Below are 22,484 nucleotides of genomic sequence, written 5' to 3'. Positions count from 1 at the left end.
GTAGCTCTTTTTGTTGTAGCAAAGAATTGGAAATTGAGGAGGTATCTATCACATGGGTAATAGCTTAACAAGTTGTGGTATATGGTTTCAATGGAATACTATTGTGACATAAGAAATAACAAACATGATGAGATCAGAAAAAAAATAATTTTACGAACTGATACAAAGTGAAGTGAGCGGAACCTGAATACCATATACAGTATTAGAAATATTACACAATGAACAGTTGTAAAAGAATAAGCTATTATCAGCAAAGCATAGTTCAAGATGACCTCAAGGGGCTCATGATGAAAAATGCTATCCATAGTCAAGAAGGAACTGTTGGAGACTGACTGCAATTCAAAACATGTCATTTTCCATTTTATTTCCTTCATGAGTTTTTCATTGTATATGTCTTCTTCCATGGCATGAAGAATACAGTAATATGTATTACATGAAAGATTGGCATAAGCTACAGCAGAGAATTTGATACTCAGAGGATGGCAGGGAGGGAGAGAGAGAAACTGAATGACAATCTATCAGAAAATAAGTCAAAAATTATTTCTACATGTAATTAAAAACAATTTTTTAAAACCCTTACCTTCTGTCTTGGAGTCAATACTGTATTGACTCCAAGGCAGAAGAGTGGTAAGGGTAGGCAATTGGGGTCAAGTGACTTGCACAGGGTCATACAGCTGGGAAGTGTCTGAGGCCAGATTTGAACCTAGGACCTCCCGTCTCTAGGCCTGGCTCTCAATCCACTGAGCTACCCAGCTGCCCCCTTAAAAACAATTTTTAAAGAAAACCTATTTGAAGAAAGCTCAGGGTAAGACTGAATCTTGAGTATATGGAAGAATATATATGGAAGAAGTATCCAGAAGACTACTGTATATATGTATATGGAAGAAAGACAAGTAGAAAATTAAATGTATTTTACCAATATTTTTAATTGTCATTGATAGTTGAACCAGTACAGTTTTATTTTTATTTTATTATTTTATTATTTTATCATATCATAATAATATTTTATCATATCATAATAATATTATATCATATCATAATAAAATACACAATTTTATTATGAAAGAGTGAAAAATGCAGAGGTGATACATTATACAAATAGGGGCAAGAAATCTAAAAGAAAGGGAATGCAATATGAAAATCCACATGTGTAGATTATAAGTAGGTCAATTTGGCTGGTCATTTGAGTGCAAAAATGGATTAATTAGATTTTTAGAAAAAAAAGTTCCATATATATGAGACTGTAGCAGAATTTGTGTTGGTTGCAAACAATGGAAAATGAACTATATGTCCATATGTTGGGGAATCGATAAATAAATTTTAGAAAATTAATGTAGAGAAATATTGTTGTGCTGTAAGAAATGACAAATATTATGGATAAAAGAAAGCATGGAAAATCATATAAAATATTGATAAGTGAAGTAAGAAGAATTAGGTAATTAATATTCAGAAAGATATTTACATGTAAAAGGAAATAAATATAACAAGACATAGTTGTGTAATTAAAATTTTGTACCCCAGGACTCCATTTCCCAGAATCTCACTTTCGTCCTCACATTACATCCTTATGTTTTGGAGATAAAAGTTTCTGCAACCCCATATCTTGCTCTCTTCTCCTGCTAATGCAGTCGGGAAAACTGCTCTTTACTCAGGCTTTTACTTTTGTCTTTTTATTTCCTCTACTTCAAGTGATTATTAATAAATCTTATAAAATATAACACTTGGCGTTATTGGTTATTGGATATTAATTTTAATCTTACATTTCTAGCAAGCCACAAAGGGATAGAAGCCTTGAATTTTTTTTTAAGGAAGCCTCTGAGTAAAGGATAGAGAACACATTTCCTGCTTATAACCTGCTTTTCACCATGCTGTTTTTTTTTCCCACCAGTTGTCCTCAAGCTACTGCACTCTGAGCCCAATTGCCCGAGGGTTCAAGAGCCATCTAAAAGCATATTGTTTTTTACTGTGCAGAGGGTGAGGTATAAATCCTCACCACCCCCCTCCACTTCCACACCATGTGGGTCTCAAGTCTTCTCTAGCCACTTTTCAGCAGGAGAACACAGTGTGGTGCAGGCTTTCATGCTATCCACCCCAACCCCAACCTGGTTAACCCGGGGGTGGGGGGCTTCCATGTTCCTAGCTGTGGGGTTAGAGAATGATGTGTCACGTGGTCTCTGGCATTTTTACACATAGTTTTGAGGGGGAAGGGAGGTTACTCTTCCAAACCTCTTAACTGTAGCCAGTGCATACTAGGATAGTGCCACCTATAGACAGGAAATAGATTTGTGACCAATTTAATAAGTAGAATTGCAAGCGTGGCCCAGCTTCCTGACTTATCTCCAACAGTTCCCCTTCCAGGAGAGCATTACAGAACTCACACAGCCCAAAGTTTTAGGGTATCTTTTCTTACTACTGTTCCTGAGTGTACTTGTCCTTAAGATTAGCCTGAGTAATCCTGAGATTGAGGGGGTAGATTCATCTCCCTACACCACCTTGTCATTTTGGCCTGCCCAGTCTCTGCAACACACCCAATATGGGATTCACTCAAACTATGCTTAGTATGGATATGGGGAACCCCAGAAATGTTACCAAAGGAATCTAGATGGATGATTCTACTCAGGAAGGGAAGAAACCTTAAAGAGTCTGGAGCTGAATTTTAAGCTTTTTCAGACTCCATTTGCCTTATTGATATTAATTGTTGTAGTTTGTTCCACTCCAAATAATGAAGAAGTCTCTATAATACAGCTATCAGAATTGGAGAAAAGGATTCCTGGATTGATTGCTCACATCCTGTCACATATATTGTATTTGCTGATTGTTTAAAGATTTAATTTTGTTTTTTAAGTTCACATATTAATCTAATCTATTATCTTCTGTTACACTAAGTTATTTTCAGCTACTGTGTTTTGGCCATTAGCTATATGTTCTATTACATTGTCTTTATTTCTACCCTTCCCTATATGACTGGACTGGAGAAAATACCATTGTAAAAGCCCATAATTGAATTGTGCAAACCCTTTTACATGGCAAACCCATAGATTCTTATGGATGCTGAGTTTGTCATCAGATCCATCAAGGTCATATGTTACCTAAATGGCCTTTTGTCCCTTTTTGCCTTTGTTAATTGTCATACAGATGATGATGGATAGACTCCATCAAACTGGTTGCAACCTGTATACAATCTTTGGAGAATTTAATGAACAAAGAATCTCATTTGATTTTAAGGGGTCTTCAGAAGTGATTTTCAGTTGTTTAGTACCACCATTACCTCTGACTGATCATTTGCCTGCCTTTGAGTTCTTTGTAACAAGAGGTAAGAATCTATTTAGTAGTTGAAGTAAAGTGCAATGGCACTACTGTATTCCCCATCTGAGTATTTATATAAATGTAGTGAATGAGACATCAGAAGTGATCTTCACTATTGTAGTCCTTGTCTCCACTTTGCAATGGATGGGGCATATAAAGACATGCCTGTTAAAGCTGTTACAGTCTCATACCAGAGGAGGAAGGTTTCCCAAGGGGCTTGGTTACTCCATGATGGGTTATAATCTAATTTGGGAGGTAGGAGGTTTTCCCAGGGGGCTTTGTAGCCTCTAGATATTTTTTTTGTACTCTTCAGCTTACTGTACCCTTCCACCAGAATGGTCTAGATCAGTGATGGGCAAACCACAGCCCAAGGGCCAAAAGTGGCCCCCTTAAATATTCTATCTGGCCACACAACATTATTCCTAATCTGAAGAATACAATGAGTAGGATACAATACAATGAAACTTTGAAAGAGTTGCCTTAGAAACAGACTGACAGATGAGTATTTCCTTTCCTTTGGCCCCCTCTTTAAAAAGTTTGCCTATCACTGGTCTAGATTATTGGCGGCATTTTAGACCCAAAAGGTTTTTATCAGTAGTAGAGAGGCTTGTTTTTTTTTTTTTTTTTTTTTTTTCTGGGCTCACCTGCTACATTTTAGAGTGATGGCAGTAATAGACTTTGTTAGAAACCTTTGTTAGAGGTTACAAGATTGAAAGATTGGCTAGATCTTTAGAAGCCTCTCCTTGGCTAACAAGTATGTCACTGATTGTGAACTATATATTATATATTTTTTATTAAAAATTATTATTGGTTTTCCTTGTATGTGCGATAGAGTATTTGATTTTTTCTCTCATTTTTTGTATTTGAAGCACATGTTACCAGTCTTAATGAATTTTTCGTTTTTGCACTAGGGTAATTTACAATGTCCATTAGCCCTTATGTCAAGGCATACCCAAAAGCTTTAGACTATGGAAACCTGCCATTGATTGTAAAATATTATGGGACTTTGATTAAGGATTTTGTCTGATTCCAGGAGAAGAGAACACAAAAAGGCCATTATACATTGCCAAGAAGCACAAAGTCAAATGAGACCAACCAATCCTGATGGAGTTGATGAGAATTTGCAAAAATACAGGGGTCTTGAACTTATTTGAGGGTTTGAGGAAGTGGCTCTTTGCAAAGTCAGACACAGGATTCCATCATGCCAGATCCACATTTTTACCAAGTACCTCACTTTGTTGGCTATTCTGGCTCCCCTATCCCTGAGAGCAGACCAAGGAATACTATCTGTCTCCTTCAGATTCTATTCCTTTTTCTATCTTTTGTAGTGTGGCAATTTTCTGCAGTCCTGGATGCTGATTGGATAAGTGCATAATTGCTCCTACAGTCTTGTGTGACATAAATCACTTCAATCTGGCCCTGATTCAAGCTATTTTGTATTTCATCCAGAAGTCATTTTTTCTCTTTTTTTTTAATTTTTTTTAATTTCTTTTGACAATTAATACCTCATAACTCAGCCATGTATCCCAGGGTTATCTGTGTGTTTGTCAACACTCTCCTCAGGAGGGATTGTATTATTATACTATAATACAAAGTTTAAATTCTTTTGAGGGTAATTTTAGGATAAGAAACTTGCTACCTCCCCAAGTCCAGAAATTCAATTATTTGGATAAGGTGCCATGAATATATCTGCAGAAACCATATGCTACACCAAGAGATCCAGAATGAACTTTGGGATATTGTGATTTGAACTGTTGGGGGTTGAACACAGTTACTTTGAATGTATACTCTTATGTCAAAGGGGACTGCTCCCTAATTGTTTTTTTTTTTGTCATCGTAGCAATTATTGCTTTTGTTATTTTTCTCTTTTATTTCCCTCTTGAAGCTGTTCAGTGGATCCATGAAGGTTCCTGGTGGGTAGGACACTCAGAAAGGGGAACCCGGGACTGAAAGAAAATGTCTTAAGGGGTAAGGACTAATGGAAAGAGAACATAAAGCAAGAATAAAGACATACAGACAAAGAAGGTTCTGGCATAAGGTAGTCAAATGTTGAGTAAGCAAGGAGATCTGATGGTCAAGAGCTTCCATGGTTCAGAGCTCCTGGGATGCAGCTCTGATGGTAAAGAGCTTAACCTGTAGCCAACATACTGCTCTTTTATTGAGGTTACAACAGGATAGGGGGAAGGGAAAACACAAGTGGTCTGATACATTGGCACTATGAGGTAATCATCATGAGATACAAACTGTTGGAACCTAAAACAATAGGTAGAGCTAACACCTAGATTGGGAATCCATATGGCATAAGGTCTTGGTACATATGTTAATTGATTGTTATTGGTAAAATAAGGAGACTGAGATAACTGACCAGTCTTCCAGAGTGTAGCGTTAAGGATAGGACTAGAAATCTGGCAAGGCTGAGGTTCAGTTTAACTCAAGGTTACAGAAATCAATCATAGACAATACTAGAGTCAACTTTTTGAGCACCGTTAAAATAATATCAAGATTAATGTATAGTTGGACTCCTACACCTCTTATCCCCAAATTATTATAATTCCCCCCTTAGAGAGTCCAATATTGTATGTACCTCTAATTAAAGATCTTTAGAGATATAAGTTGGTTATTTTTTGTGATTCCATGGGGAAACTAGGCATATAAATCTGGGAGATTATTACATGCTCATTTTCCATTGGAATCAGAGCAGGGATTATGTAATTAGAATATTGTACCCCAGGACTTCATTTCCCAGAATCCCATTTTCATCCTCATGTTATGTCCTTACCTTTTGGAGATAAAGTTTCTATAACCCTGCCTCTCGCTCTCTTATCCTTCTAACATGGTCAGGAAAACTTCTCTTTACTCAGTCTTTTTGTTTCCTCTACTCTAAGTGATTATTAATAAATCTTATAAAATATAATATGTAGAGTTATTAGATATCAATTTTAATCTTACATAGCAAAACAATCTAATCTGAAGACTGATATCATAATGGTGAATCTTGATTCATAAAAACTGATCTCTGTTTAGGTAGATAACTATTAATATTGAATGAAATATTGAAGTATATAATTCTAGATTTTTTATATATTGGCTAGTTTAGCTGAATGATTTTTCTCCTTCATTAAATCTCTCTCTCTCTCTCATCAGGAATATCTCTCTGAGTGGGATATAAAATTATATTTAAAACTAGACATTGTCCATAAGAGAGAATACTATATTGTATTTATTAAAATATTAGATTTAGTTCCAGAAGGCATTGGTTTGAACCTTGATGTTTGTACTGAAATGATCAATATTGATTTTATATAATTTTCTTTTTATTTCTATTTTCATTTAATTGATTTTGTCTTATAATTTTTTCTCATAGTTTTATCTCTCTGAACTTAGGTCAGAATTCAACTGTTCTATGAGTTAAGTTTAGAAATCTGGCTCTCCTGATGATTACTGTTATTGGCTTAAAGGATTATCTCACCTTGGGGGATGAATGTAAACAGAAGAGAATCAGGCCTACTATCTTTACACTACCAATCAATTTTTCAACAATGTCTGGTTTTGCTATCCTAAATATCTTTACTATTATTTTGCAAGTGTACTTCATTAATGAACACTTCTTAGTCATAGGGGAAGAAGGAGGGGGCTGTTGCTTACCATCACATTCCAATCATATTATCCCCCATGTGCTTCAGCTATATATCCCATCATGTTATCTTCAATCTCATGATGTCCCTAAACACATTCTGTGTTTTTTTTTGTATTGTCTAAAACCTAGAAGATAAAAGTGCCCCCCTCAGTTGGGCTCTCCATTTGCTGAGGAAGCTGAGATCCTAACTATAGGTAGATTGGCACTTTTATAATAAATTGGTCATGTTTGGAAGTTTATATTCAACTCAACTTATTTCAACTGTCACAGTATGAGAATTTCCATGTACAATCACTATATTGACTGTCCCCAGGTATCTCATTTAAGACATTAGTTTGAATAACCTCTTACAATTGGAATAGATGTTTTTTAAGTTAAGTATCTGTGAAATGTTTTCTTTCTTCTTTTGTTTTATTCCTAATTTCTCTTTAAACATTCTGGAATAGATTTTCTTTTTTGAGTCCCAAAACTTTCTTTAGAATGATTTTATCCTTAATTGACTCTGCTTTATGAGATGCTAATATGGATATTCCTTCATCCTATTTTTTTATAAGATGTCACAAATAAGTCTTTTTTCCAAAACTTGTGCCATTAATAAGTACATCAGCTGCTAATTAAAGGAACTTTTTAAGCCCTTTAATTATGCTTATTATAGGAACTGATTTTTATAGCTAAGTATACATGGTAAATTGTTGATATTGTGTGAATTTCATCCATCCTTTTATATATTTTTAATCAACAACTTAATTAAGTAGGTCATGATGGAAGGATTTTAACTCTATACCCTACCTTTTTCACTTATTTTATTGTTTCTACAAGGTTTGAAAAAATTCAAATGTCTCTTCTAACATGTTGGTGAAATAAACATATGTAGACACCTGATTCTTGAATGATACACACATCAAGAATGATTAATTTGCTGTGTATGAATATATTACCATATTAGCCTTATTTAGTATATATATCTAGTCAAATCAGATTCTGTTTTAAAAACAAAACAGAACACTTCATGATATATAAATATGACACTTTTTTGTGATATATACATTTTAACTTCTGATTTAATATTCTCTCCATATATACATATATATCGATATATATATATATATGTGTGTGTGTGTGTGTGTGTGTCAATGTGAAATCTGGATACCTCAATTTTACCTCTGTTTTTTAAGAAACCCCACTACCAGGCACACCTGTTTTGAGTGGGATCTGTGGACATAGTCAAAATGTTGAGTGCTTTTATTTGTTTTAGAAGCTTTTAGAATTGCATTAAAGTCCTCTCTCAGGAAACCCAGTTTTTAGTTTGACCCTTTCCTTTATAATTGTTATAGTTGACCACTCTGATACGCCTGAGGCTGGTTGCAGACCTCTTTGTAGCCTGCTTGCAGTTTTTCTATGCTGGCTTGCCATACCAAGTTCTCCAGAGGGTATAAAAGACCTCCAAGTTCTGACTCTCTTTGGAGCTGTCATCTAGTGCAGGGGCACTCCCAGGAGTATAGTGGCCAGAGCTGCCAGAGTCTTGGGACTCTGTGTGGGTTAATAATGCATAGCTCTGTAAGGAGGCCTAAATTTTAGCAATAAACTCCTTTCCTTAATTAAAGAGTGATTTTTTCTGACTATTTAATAATTCTGTTTTTCTCAGTTTATATACATGTATATAAACTGAGAAAAAATATATAAAACATTTCATGCTCATTTATTCCCAGATGCATTAAAGTCGGTTTTAAAGTATGCGATAAATATAATAATTGAACCTGTGATTTAATCAATTTTAAATTCTACTGGAGAAAACACCCTCTACTAGTGCAGTTTAGCATCTTCTCTGCAGTATATAATCTTTGAATGTTCCTAGAGAACTAAGAGTTTTTGAAAGACTTGCCCCGAGTCATATAAATTGCCTCTTTTACATAAAAATATTTGATAATTAAACTTACATTATTATTTCACGTAGTTTCAATTTCCTTCTTTTTATCTATTTATTTATACTGAAGATGACAATATTAATGACTCAGTGACCCCAAGAAAAAAGTGTTGACACTGTATTTAATAGATGAGTTCATATATACTATATCTACAGCCATGACACATTTTATTAATGTACTAAAACTGTTATTCTTAGCACCATTTACCTGCCAATCAATTGATTAGCAAAACACTTATTAAGACACTTCTGTGTTCCAGGCACTGTGCTGAACACTGTGGATATGAAAAAAGACAGCTTTTATGATCATGAAGTAGAATATATATATATATATATATTATATATATATAATATATATATATATACACACATATGTAACTAGCTATATAGAGATTAATAGGCAATGACTAACAGAGGGAAGAGACTAGAATTAAGTGGGATTTTGAAAGGTGTCTTGTAAGAAGTGAGATTATAATTAGTACTTAAAGGACATCAATGAAGGATGTGGTTGAAATTGATGAATGAGACTATTTTAAGTACAAGGGACAGCCAGGAAAAATGATTGGGGCCAATAGCTAGAGTATGTTGTTTATTAAACCAGAAGATGGTGACTGTCAATGAATCAAAGAGTACATCGAGGGAAACAAGGTATAAGAAGACTGGAAATGTAAGAAGAGAGGTAGATAATAGAGGACTTTTTAGGATTTTTGCATTAGATACTGATATTTTGATATAATAATTCCTGTAGAGAGAAAAAGATGGTTGCACACAGCTAATACATGTTTTCATGTTTTTGTTTCATAAATTTCTATGGACAAAATATTAATTGCCAGGATCAAAAATAACTTCTGATAAACCTCTCTGTACATATGTTAGGTAGCTAGGTAACATAGTAGATAAAATTCTAGACTTGGAGTAAAGATGACCTGCTTTTGAATCCTGAGTGAGAAACACTTACTAGCTTTATGATCCTTGACAACTCATTTAGTATCTCTATACTTCAAGTTCCACCATTATAAAATTGGAAAAAATAATAGTACTCAGTTAAAAGGATAGTTATAAAAATCAATTGATAAAAGAAATTCATATATCAGCTCTTATTATATAGTCTGGTCTGTTTAATTTATTCAGCGTCAGGCTTGTAGGATCTACTCCTCAAGTGCAAGGATAGTAAGATTTTTCATCTTTAATGATATTAGCTCAAACCTCTACTTAATATATTTCTACAACTGGTCTGTTCATAAATTCACAGTCAACTAGCTTTTATAAAGGATATTTACTTCAAAGAAATATCAAGAACACACATACAAATATTTTGTCTCAACTTCTCATTCTTTATAGTCTCCACCAACAAATTTCCAAATATACACATATTTCCAGCTTAGTTCTGATCTTAGCTAAAGGATTGGGTTCAAAGAATTAATTCTATTTGTCACTGCTTGCTCCCTGAAACCTCAATCTAGTACAGACCGCAAAATACAAATTCAGCAAAGCTGGAATACAAAATCTCTCTTCAGATATTTTAAAAATCATATCATCAGAGACTTTAATCTATTCACATAAATCAGAAAAAGATCAATAAAAGGCTAATTACCAATACCTTTTGCTAGATCCATATGGAGGAAACCAAGGCCTTTCTCTGTATAAGTTCTATCTTTCTTGGGAAGCCATAATGAAAACAGCCAACAAAATCTAGACATCAAAGTCTAATTCTGTCTTTTTGAACATACTTCCAGTTGTGGCTACATAGCATATTTTTAAAAGGCTACTATTTAATTAAAAAAAAACACAAACAAATATAAAACTTCCATCTCAGAATCAATATTAAGTAAGGTAGAAGAGTAGTCACTTAACCTTTACTGTTTAGCCCTTATTGTTCTTCTTCCTTAAAACAACAGACATGATTGGGGTTAGATTTAAACCTGTCATATCCTGGCCTGACTATTGTAATGCAAGGTGGCTAACAGAAACTTTTTGCTTCTGTAATTCCTAACAGTCACAAAAAGTCAGTTAAACATCTTAGAAGGTTCAGAAAGTCATTAAAGCTATAAATAGAGGTGAAGTTCCAACTGAGGAGGCTTTTGCCTTCTGGTTTTCACTATAGCTAGAGGCTTTTGCTTTGAACTTTCGGCTTTGGCCTAATTGCTTTGGCCTTAGCCTGTGCTTATTTGTTTTAAGAAACTTAGACCTATCTCATTTCTCTGAACCTCTCCCTGATCTACCATCTCCATTGCTCCCCTTCCCTGATTTTCCTTTGGGTTCTGGTTGGAAGGGAAGGCTTGGTGATTGAACTAGTGGATTTTAGTTTCTTTAGATAATTGGAGTATCCTCAAATAAGTAACCCCTAGGTTTGATAAAAACTTTACTTAAAAGGCAGTCAAATCTTCCTGACTGGGAGAGCCGGTCTCTCTCTCTGTCTAAACCTCTCCGTGACCCATCCCCCACCCTCACCCCTCTCCCTTGCAGCAATTAGTAAATCCTGAATCCCTCTCCCCTTCTGACTGACCCTGGTATTAATAAATCCCCTTGTTAACTGTTCAAACCCTGTGGTGAGTCATTGTGTCAAAAATTAAGACAAAGGCCAAGAGGAAGGAATCATCTTCCTTTATTTCTTGAGACAACTGGGACATCCATCTTGGCAGTAAATACCCACCTTCAAGACTTCCTCCAGCCATTAGTTTGACTGGCAGGGAGGGGCCCTCTCCACCCCTCCCTCAAGGGACTTTGACACTAACAAGAGAAAGCCTCCAGTCAAGCCTAAACCTTTTTTACTGGCCCTAGTTTCCTCCCTGTATCCTCTGTCTCAAGCCTTGGTGAATATACCTGTTTGAGCTGCCGTCTCCTACATACCCCATTTCCCTTATCTCCTATATACCTTCCCATACCTTCATTCCTCCTCCAATCACCTTATAATCTCTTATTCCCTTTTATCCTTCCTCACACCCACCTACTCAGCTTATTTACTTCTTTCTGATAACATTTTCCTTCCTTTGACCCAAACTGCATTTCTTTGACCTACTCAAATTATTTACTTTATTTTTTATAACACTATCCACTGATCCACATAGATGACTATTATTAACTTATGTGGTTAGTAGACCAGTTATAGTTTGTCTGTATATATTTCACAGTCTATAAAAAAAACTGTATTTTACTTTATCATAATTTTTCAAAAAGTAATCTACTCAGGTTTTTCAAATGTAAATGCATCATCCCAGGTGCACTGTACATGTACATAATTTTCATTAGAGAAGTAGCTTTGTATTTTAAAAAATTAATTAAATTTTAAGTGTATAATCATGTCTATTCATTTTTATCAGTGTTAGACTAAAATGACATGCCCCACAAAGATACACAAAATAAAAAATACTATGAACATCTTGGCTTATAAATACCTATTTCTTTAAGTCAAAAGGAGAGAAATATTTTAAAATCCTCCAAAAAAAGACTTATTCTTTATTAGTTGTTTGGAAAAAAATACACAATGCACATTTGAATTTAGTTTAATGATCATTGGAAACAAGTAAAATGATGCAAGGGGCAGCTAGGTGGCTCAGTGGATTGAGAGCCAGGCCTAGAGATTGGAGGTCCTAGGTTCAAGTCCGGCCTTGGACACTTCCAGCTGTGTGACCTTGGGCAAGTCACTTGACCCCTATTGCCCACCCTTACCACTCCTGGGCCAAGGATGATCCCTAGCCCTGATGAAAAAGGAGGAGGGTTGGGCGTGGGGCTAGCAACCCCACCCTGTAAAAAACTACATCTGCTAAAGAAACTGCAACCTTAAGTAGGGGCAGCTGGGCTAGCTCAGTGGATTGAGAGCCAGGCCTAGAGACGAAAGGTCCTAGGTTCAAATCCGGGCTCAGACACTTCCCAGCTGGGTGACCCTGAGCGACAGTGTGACCTACTGGTTGTGGCCCTATGCTCCTAGAATGGAGTCCCAGGATAAAAAAAATGATGCAAAGTTGATGATTACATAATGAATTAGAACTTTAAATGTTTATGGCAAAAACTTCATTCATTTCTTCAATGTGAAACAGAATACATGTACTGAGATGGCTGACGAATGTAAGGAGGAGACAAGTTGAAGCACCAAGTTTTCTCTTGATAGCTTGAATTTTCAGCACAAATTGGGCAACTGAAAAATATTCTTCAAATATCTGAGAAATAGTTAAAATTAGTGATCTCTGGATACCAAAAGAAAACAATTACAAATGTTTGACTTGGAACCCTAAAATTTGCTGTGAATATTTTTCAAAGGCCTCATAGGGGAATTGTTTGCCAGTCTCTGTAGCTGTTTATCAGTTTTTCAAACTTCTCTTCATAAGAGAATCATGAATTGTACAACTTTTCATGGAAGAATCTTTTAACTAGAAAACTTATAACAATCATGAATTAATGGGCAAATAGAACTCCCTGATGTTAAGAAAAGGAACTACATATTTAGCCAGTTAAATCCAAATATCTACCAATGCATTAAGTTTGTTATTCCTAAATCTTACTATGTGAGAATTAACAGATATGTAACAGAGTAAGGTAAAATCAAGGTTGCATTAAAGATGTCCATTATCACCACAACTATACAATACTATACTAGGAATATTTTCTATATCAATAAGGAAAGAAAATTAATTGGATAAATTAGAATAGAAAATGAAGAAATAAAGTTATCCCAGAGAATCAACCAAAGACTAATCAAAGCAATCAACAACTTTAGCAAAGTTGTAGGATACAAAAGGAAACATACATGGATCTTCAGTATTTCTATATATTACCATTAAAGCCCACTAGCAAGAGGTAGAAAAAAATCATTTAAAATAAGCCATCCTAGTTGCATACTGGAAGCTAAGATGGTGGAGTAAAGAATACTCAGTTCTCAAAAAACTCTAAGCACACACAAAGAGAAAACAAAGTAGTTCAAAACAAAGGAAATCAGAAAGGATATGTCTCACTGGGTAAGAAGGAAGGGCAACTCAGAAAACACAGTATCAGGAGAACCAGCAACATGTACCAACTGTAAGGCATAAAAAGGGGGTTTTATTGGGTTAATATTAAAAGGTTGGTTGCCAGGGGATTGAATAATTATCAAACCCCAATTAAAGAATAACCTTAAGTCAAAATGACTTTCATGGAAGTTTACTTACAAATGAGGAGAGGAAGAAAAAAATAAGGGAATGAGAAAGAGGATGAGATAGGATAAATAATCTAACAAACTAGGTAATTTGCTCTGATCCCCTCCTTCAATCCTGGTAGATCTAATTAATCCTCAACCAAGGGAAATCTGGCCTTGATCCCAAGGACAGAAAGTTAGAGGCCCGAAGGACCTCAGGTGAACTAAAAGCACAAGCTTCAGCTACAGAGTCTCTAATTAAAAGGAAGTTCCTTAAGAAAAGTTCAGGAAGATTCAGTCTTTACACTCAATACGTGGAATTACAAAGGAAAGATTTAAGAACAGTCTCACCAGCTCTAGAGCTCCTTCAACTCCCAGTCACGAACCAGAAGAAAGCCCTGAATTCACTGAATTCTCTTTTTAAAGGGACTTCTTTTGTGTCATGTCCTTGGCCCTCCTTTTGGTTTATGTGTCCAATCATAACAGACACTTTTCTTGGGATTGCCCAGGAGGTAGTCAGTAAATTCTGATTTGTCACTCACTCTAGCACACATGGGTTAAAGACCTCCCAACTTGTGAGTTAAGTTAAGATGTTTTCACCTTTGGAGATTAAATCTAAAGATGGGCAGGGTAGATTTAATCTCATTATCACATAACTCACAGTATTTCCACATGGACTGAGGCAATGAAACAGTATCTTTTGGTGAGCAACTCAAAGTCATCCCTACCTGATTCCATTTAGTATGAGGTAAGGGAAAGTTAAAACCTAGAGCAGCCCAGAATGATGACAAAATAAGGGAACAAACTAACACCAGCCCTATGTGCTTCCACATGGCAACAACACAGAATGGAGGGGAATAGCCTACATGGCCTGAGGAAATGAATCATCAGAGTCAGGAACATTCCAGATCACAAGACAAGAGGGCAACTGGTATCAAGGAGCAGAATAAAACTGGACAACAAACTTCCCACAAAGAATCTGCTAAGTCACTCCTTTAAAGTGTACACTGAGGGACCCAAAGACAATTAGGCCTACTCCAAGTACCTGAGAAGACTATATTGAAAGCTTGAAACAGTGTTCCCTCTACTCCAAGTGAAAAGAAGAACCTTAATAGATATACCAAGTAACAAGAGGAAAGGGTAATAATTAATAAAATTTTTAAAAAATTAATCTAATTTTATTAGTAGGGAAAATCAAAATATAATCTCAGAAAAAGACATTGTCAAAAAGAAAATATGTGAAGCCCTAAAGGAAAGGGATGTCAGGCCCCCCAAAAACTTCTAGAAAAAAACTTGAAAAGAAGTTAAATCAAATAATAAAAGAGTGATAAAAATAGCAATAACTAAGAAAATGTAAAGGCCCCAGTGGAAGTGTAGGCCAAAATAATTATTGAAGTAAGCATCTCTCTAAGGACTAGAATGGGTCAAATAGAAATGAAGGGGGAAATTAATTAAATAAATGAACAAACAAATGGATAAATAAATAAATAAATAAACACTGACAAAAATAACTCCTTAAACACTATAATCGGTCAAATGAAAAACTTAACACAAAAGCTCAAAGAAGAAAATAGTATACTAAAAATTAGAACTGAGCAAATGAAAGATAATGACTCAATCAAAAGACATCAAGAAAAAATTAGACAAAATAAAAATAATGAACTACCTCACTGGAAAAAAATGATCTGGAAAATAGGTCCAAGAGAAAAGATCCAGGAATCATCAGAATAGATAAAAGTTATATTTTTTAAAAGCCTGAACAACATATTACAAAAAATCAACAGACAAAGAAATAGAAATATAAAAACCTGCAAACTTGTGCAAGAGAGCAAAATGATATACCTTGGAGATCAGCCTACCAAGACAAACACAACAAATAGTTGAATTCAACCTCAAAAAATTCACACAAATATAGTCATATCTAAAAAATTGGAAAATATTAATTATGTATATATTGGCCAATCCAATAAAGTAAAATGATAATGCCAACTAAATTAAGTTACCACATCAACTATCAAAATATTTAAGATGGCTAGCAATATGATAATAATATTCATTTATTTTTTATAGAGATGAAATTTATTTGCTGAAAAATTTAGAATATACAACTGCATATACAATTTAAAAGCTGAATAGTACAAAATTAAAATGTGATATGTAAATAAACATTTACAAAATCAGTTTGTTTTTTTTTACAACAGAGGTTCTATAATTTCATAAAATAGTACAATGTACAATTTTACAGAATTAAAAACTCCAAGACAAGATGGAGATAGTTGAATTACCATTGAACTGATATTTTAAAAGAAGCTTAATTTTTTTTGTTTTTGAAAAGTGTCTTGAGATATCATTTCACAGAAGTACTTTATTAATATTTTCAAAATGGACATACTTAAGGGTAATAGTTTGCAAATAATCATTATTCTTAGACATACTGAAGTTAAGGAAAAGTATTTGCCAAAAAGCACTTATATGCTAATGGAGGAAATATCCAACCAATTTCATTTTTCCTCCCCAAATGCTGCAGCATTAGACTTTTAAAATGTAACTTTTAAAAATGTATTCAAGTCAAATAGAAATCTCAACTGTGAGGTATCCTTGCCTAGGAACTGCAAACACAAAAGAGCAACACTTTTAAGTAGAGAAAATATATATAAAATATATATTTTATTTAAAATGCAATTAGTTATGTTGGTTATCTGTAGTAAACAAAAACTAGAGAAATTATTAGGATTAAACATTGGAAATTCGAACTATTACTGTTAAATAGCTAAATTTAAGCTAATATGGTGGAAACTGCCTTAATTTGGGAGAGGTTAAAGGTACACAATAAGAGACTACCTTAACAGATAATACTTGCTTTGAAAAAGTCATTTCTTAAAGGATAATCTGAAATTAGAATCTTGAGGTACAAAGCAGAATTAGATTATGCAAGATTCTGAATTATTATGATAAACTTTCAAGGTACATTACTCTTTGTGTAATCCAAGTGCTCGCTGCTTATATGTAAAGATCTCAATAAGAAATTTCATTTATTTTTTCAAAAAAGACAACTTGGTTGAGCAAGAAAAATAATCATAAAACATTGGGTGTTTTTCTCTTGATGACAATATTTTAATTTTTAAAAACAAAAATAGTAAAAGAAACTAACTAGTCTTTCCACTAAGTTATGAATTAAAATTCAGTTAAGCAGCATCTATAAAAAGTAAATTACTTCAATAGCCAATTAATGGCTCAAATTATCACTAAATCTAAATATATCCAATTATTTGCATAAAGTTTTATTACTATTTTATACAATGAATACAAATGAACACAAAATAGGCATATTTAAACAAGTTGCAAGCACAGCAGTGACCTGGAATAGTGCATCTGATTAAGTTTTTGGAGATTCAGAAAAGTTAATACTAGAAAGACCAGGTAGATCAAGTGATATAAATTTAGAAATTTTAGTATAATTTATTATAATTTTTCCTATCTCTACAAATTCAATTTATATACAAATAATTAAATGTAGATATTATAATTCTACTTTAACATAGGAATTTTCCTTCTTACTCTCTTTTCTAGTTATTAGGGATAAAAATGTACTTTGTCAATTTATACTACTTGATCCATTCAGGGCTTTCTTAAATTCTCTGACTTGACTATAGTCATACACATACTAAGGGTCCAGGTAAGATTTGAATTTGTGTCCCAAATTCAGCATCCTATCCATTATGCTAGTGCTACTCTAAGCCTGTTATAGTTCTGGACAAGTGTTTCAGCAAAATTTTAAAAACTCAAACTGGAAATGTCATCCCATTAATTAGTACTTTATACCATTTCCACACATTTGTATAGCACCTTTCCTTTGAAGATCTCAATCTAAATGGAAAAATTTGGCATTTTAAAAAGATTTGGGTGTACTATTTTTTCCAAGTTTCAGACAGTTACAAGGAAAAGTTTTCATAGAAGTTCTAAATGGTAGAGAGATTGGCATTGGACCTGGGATTTCTTATAAACTGTAGAGCAGTTAGCAGTCTTCACTGGTAGAGAAAATTCCTCAGCAGAAGCTACCTATACCAATGAAATCACAGTAAAGTAATTATTCCTAAGAGTAAACATTTATATAAAGCTATTCAAATGCATATTTATAAAGATAATTGGAAAGGTAACTAAAATAGCATTTTTATATAAAGTTTCCATATTAAAGTATTGCTCCTAATAAATAAGAGGTGAATTTCATTGTTTTTCCCCTCTTAAAATTGCAATTTAATAGCTTAGTATGACCTGAGGCTTTGACATTTTTCTACTGATATACATGAAAAGAAAAATATTTATAACACTCACATTAAGTAAAACATCAAAAGAGGAGAAGAGGGGAGAGCATTTGCAACCATAGGTAAAAGAGTAAAAAAGAGCTTTTAAAATAAATCAAAAAATCATCTCCTGCTGACTTTAAAACATCAAGATTTGACTTATTTAAAATAGACTGAATGCTTTTGAAAGGATTCCAAATGTTTTCAGAAGGATGTCACAACTTTCCAACATACCCATTAGATGTGTGTATACATAGCTGGCCAATGAAATGGTAGAATTAACTGATGGTCTTGTTCAATTACTTATGGCAAGGTTGAACTTCATTCCTTGTCTCCCCACTTGAAGACATGGCAACTTGGAATAATTTTTAAGTAGGTGTTCAATAGCAATATTTTGGACATGGAGTTCTGATGCCAAAGAATCCTTTTTTCGTACTTGATGTGCCAGCTGCTCAAAAATTTCCTCTATTTGCTGGTGAAGCTTTTCATTCAGCTGCTCTACTTCATCAAGGCTCACCAAATTCAATTGTTCTCTGGTATAATAAGTGTGTTGTCTCTGGTCACTAATATCTGAAACAGAGGCTTTCTTTTCTTTTTCCTGAGCTTGCTGGTGACAAGACCACAAAACTATTACGGGAGAAAGGGGCACTTGAATCTTGCCACATATCAAGCCCAAAGTTTGTAGATTCTCTTTGCTCCAAAATCCTTTGTGCATGGTTTGAGATGCTTACTGTTGTTCCATCTATCAATTTTGCAGAATACTTTGGTACTTGGGAATCAAACTGTGGTAATAACTTTCTATCTGACCTATGTCTAAAATTTAAAAGTGAGTGCTGGGAAGTTTTAGAACATTCAGAATCAGTCTTTACATCCTTATTCTGAGCATGCCATATAATCCAATTTATCTTTTTACTAAATATAGTTTTGACTTTTTCATAAGTGCTTTTGGAGAGTTTAGATCAAGGACAATCCTGGTTTGCTATCAAATGGAATTTTTCAAAGCACTCTTTGTGGCCCCTTAATGATATTATATGCAAGAGATTAGATTTTGGTACTCCTAGAAGTTGGTCGCTGATGATTTTCTGTTATATTTTCACTGTAGCATCGAACATTTAGTCAACCAGCATAGGCCAGACCTCTACTTGTTCTAGAATTTCTTTTCCACTGGGATTCCTTGATAATAAGCATTCTTTTTGCTCATGACATTGATATCACTGAATTTTCTTGTCATCCATGCCCAAACTTCTTTAAAATGAGAACCACTAAGGTTCATTTTCTTCATTTAAATTCAGATTTCCAGTGACTTCTGTGCAAGTAGTTCTTCCTCAATATTTAGCTCAAAACAAAGGTGGCAGAAGGAAATTGTTTCTTTATTTGTTCAGTTTACAAATACTGCAAATGTCATCATTCAAGTCAATGTTTACAAACTGCTCTTCATTCACAGTGTCCTTGGATGGATTTTCTAAGAGTTTTCAAGGATGGGAAGGCATGGATGGACTGAAATCTTCACTGATATATAAGCAAATGCAGATATCTGCTTAAATTCTTCATTTCCAACTGTTCTTTGTACTTATTTGCAGTGCACACTTCCCAACACACAGGTGAATTTCTTCAGTTGTACTTGCCTGTCTTTCTTTGGAACTACAGCGATCTGTGGAGAAATATATTTATCACTAACCCCAACAAAGTCTTAGGTTAGATGGTGCTGCTTCCTCATTCAGCCCCCGCCACCAATAATATTCATTTAAATTAAAAAAAAAGAAAATCAAGTGAATTGATGAAAACAAATCTGAAAAAATGTGACCTTACCATACAAGACATCAAAATGTATATTTCTTTTTTTCTCCTTAATTGCTAAAGTTACCATTTCTAGTTCATTATTTAATAATAGTGGTGACAATGGGTATCCTTGCTTCATTCCTACTGTTATTGGGAAGTCTTCTAACTTCTACCCATTGCAGATGATACTTGTTAATGATTTTAAATAAATATTAATAATTATTACAAGGAAGAGCTTTTTTTATTCCTATGCTTTCTAGTGTTTCCAACAGGAATGGAAGATATATTTTGTCAAAAGATTTTGCTCTAATCTATTGAGATAATTATGTGATTTCTGTTAGTTTGGTTACTAGTATGATTAATTATGGTGATAGTTTTTCTAATACTAAATCAGCCTTCCATTCCTGGTATAAATTTCCCCTTGTTGTAATGAATAATCATTTTTATATGTTTTTGTAGTGTCTTTCCTAATATTTTATTTAAGATTTTTGTATCAATGTTCATTAAGGAAATTGGTCTGCAATATTGTTTCTGCTTTTGGTCTTCCTGGTTTAGGTATCAGCACCATATTTAAGTCATTAAAAGAATTTGATAGGACTCTTTCTTTGTTTATTTTGCCCGATAGTTTGCATAATATTAGAATTAATTTTTCTTTAAATGTTTAATAGAATTCACTTGTGAATCCATCTGCCAATGGGGATATTTTGTTGGGGATTACATTGATGGCTTATTCAATTACTATTTCTGAGTTGGGATTATTTAATTATTCTACATCTACTTTTGTTTATCTGGACAACATTTTTTTGTTAAATATTCATCCATTTCACCTAGATTATCAGAATTATTGTCATATAATTGGGCAAAATAGTACCTAATGATTGTTTTCATTTCCCCTTCATTTGAAACGAAAACTTGCATTTGATTTTTGATACCAATAATTTGATTTTCTTCTTTCATTTTTTTTTATTTTAAACCCTTAACCTCTGTGCATTAACTCATAGGTGGAAGAGTGGTAAGGGTAGGCAATGGGGGTCAAGTGACTTGCCCAGGGTCACATAGCTGGGAAGTGTCTGAGGCCGGATTTGAACCTAGGACCTCCCATCTCTAGGCCTGGTTCTCAATCCACTGAGCTACCCAGATGTCCCTCTTCTTTCATTTTTAATCAAATTAATTAATGCTTTATTTTTTTTTAAATGAGAACCAGCTACTAGTCTTATTGGTTGTTTCAATACTTCTTTTACTTTTAATTTTATTAATTTCATCTTCAATTTTTAGAATTTAAAATTTAGTTTTTAACTGTGGAATTTTATTTTTTTCTTTTTCTATTTTTTTAGTTGCCTGACAAATTCATTGATATAAATAGTGTAAAGGGGGGAAGTAAGAGGGGAAATTTAAAAAAAGGTTTAACTAAATTTTTCAGTGTGGTCTCTAGGAATGAATTAATTCCAAATGAATTTTTTTAGCAATTTACTTATAAAATAGTGGGAAAGATTGAAAGTAGAGAAATGGGAAAGAGGGCAGAGTAAGAGATTCTTTTTCTGATTTTTCTTTGGCCTTTCTTTTATAACTTTTGGATTCTTTTTTGAATTCTTCCAGAGCTTGTGACTATTTTTCATTATTCTTTGAAGTTTTGTATGTGGTTTCTTGGATCTTACTTTTCCCTACTGACTCTGTGGTTCACTTTTTGTCACCATAGAACTTTTCTAGTTTTGGGTATTTATTTTGCTCTTTGCTCATTTTCTCAGCCTTTTTTGTCTGTGGACTGGGGATTTTGAAAGTTTATGATTCTGTCTCCTCTGCTGATACTTCCTGTGAGCTATTTTGTTTTATGTCTAGGTCTTTACTGCAGAACAGGCTTCAAAGGGTCATGCACTATGAACTTCTAGTCCTCGCTACAGGATGGGGACAGGGTCTGGGTCTTCAAAGGGTAGGTCTTGGGTGTTCTGTTGTTGATGTATCCAGGATTCTGACATCCTGAAGTTGGCCTGTGTCCAGGCTTGGAATCTGGCTCAGTTTGAGGTGGGGACGGTGGTTGGGCTTCCTAGTAGTCCTCTGTGTACAGTTTTTCTTCTAGTTTCATCTTATTCTGTAAAAATCATCTCTCTCTCTACCTACAAGTTGTATTCAGAAGGAGAGCACCCTTGCTCCATTTTGCTATTGGTTTTTTATTCCTTTCATTTTGAGATGTTTTTTAAATATTGATTTGGAAGGATTGTCTCAGTTTTCACCGCTACTAAACCACCATCTTGGCCCTTCCCCCCATCAAAATGTATTAAAAAATGGTTATCATCAAAACAGTGTGGTACTGGTTCCGGGTTAAGATGGCGGCAGAGTAAGAAGCAGCTCTAAACCTCTCCTGACCGAAACACACAAAACTCCTCAAGGGGACATAAAAACAAGTCCAGACGAACGGAGGAACCCCACAACAGG

General features: G+C 34.1%; 1 protein-coding gene across 1 annotated transcript in view; it reads right to left on the bottom strand.

Annotated features, from left to right (window-relative positions):
• Positions 1-18,570: 18,570 nt before the first annotated feature.
• Positions 18,571-22,484, bottom strand: part of LOC123252897 (protein EURL homolog) — a 179,840-nt gene continuing 175,926 nt past the window's right edge. Inside the window, 4 exon segments of the mRNA XM_044682139.1 lie at positions 18,571-18,904; positions 18,906-19,334; positions 19,601-19,654; positions 19,656-19,737. Coding sequence (XP_044538074.1) covers positions 18,571-18,904; positions 18,906-19,334; positions 19,601-19,654; positions 19,656-19,737 — 899 coding nt within the window.

This window comes from Gracilinanus agilis, chromosome 1 (assembly GCF_016433145.1).
Source record: "Gracilinanus agilis isolate LMUSP501 chromosome 1, AgileGrace, whole genome shotgun sequence".
Lineage (NCBI taxonomy): Eukaryota > Metazoa > Chordata > Mammalia > Didelphimorphia > Didelphidae > Gracilinanus > Gracilinanus agilis.
The sequence above is the reverse complement of the archived record's forward strand: the minus strand, read 5'-3'. Positions and strand labels throughout refer to the sequence as shown.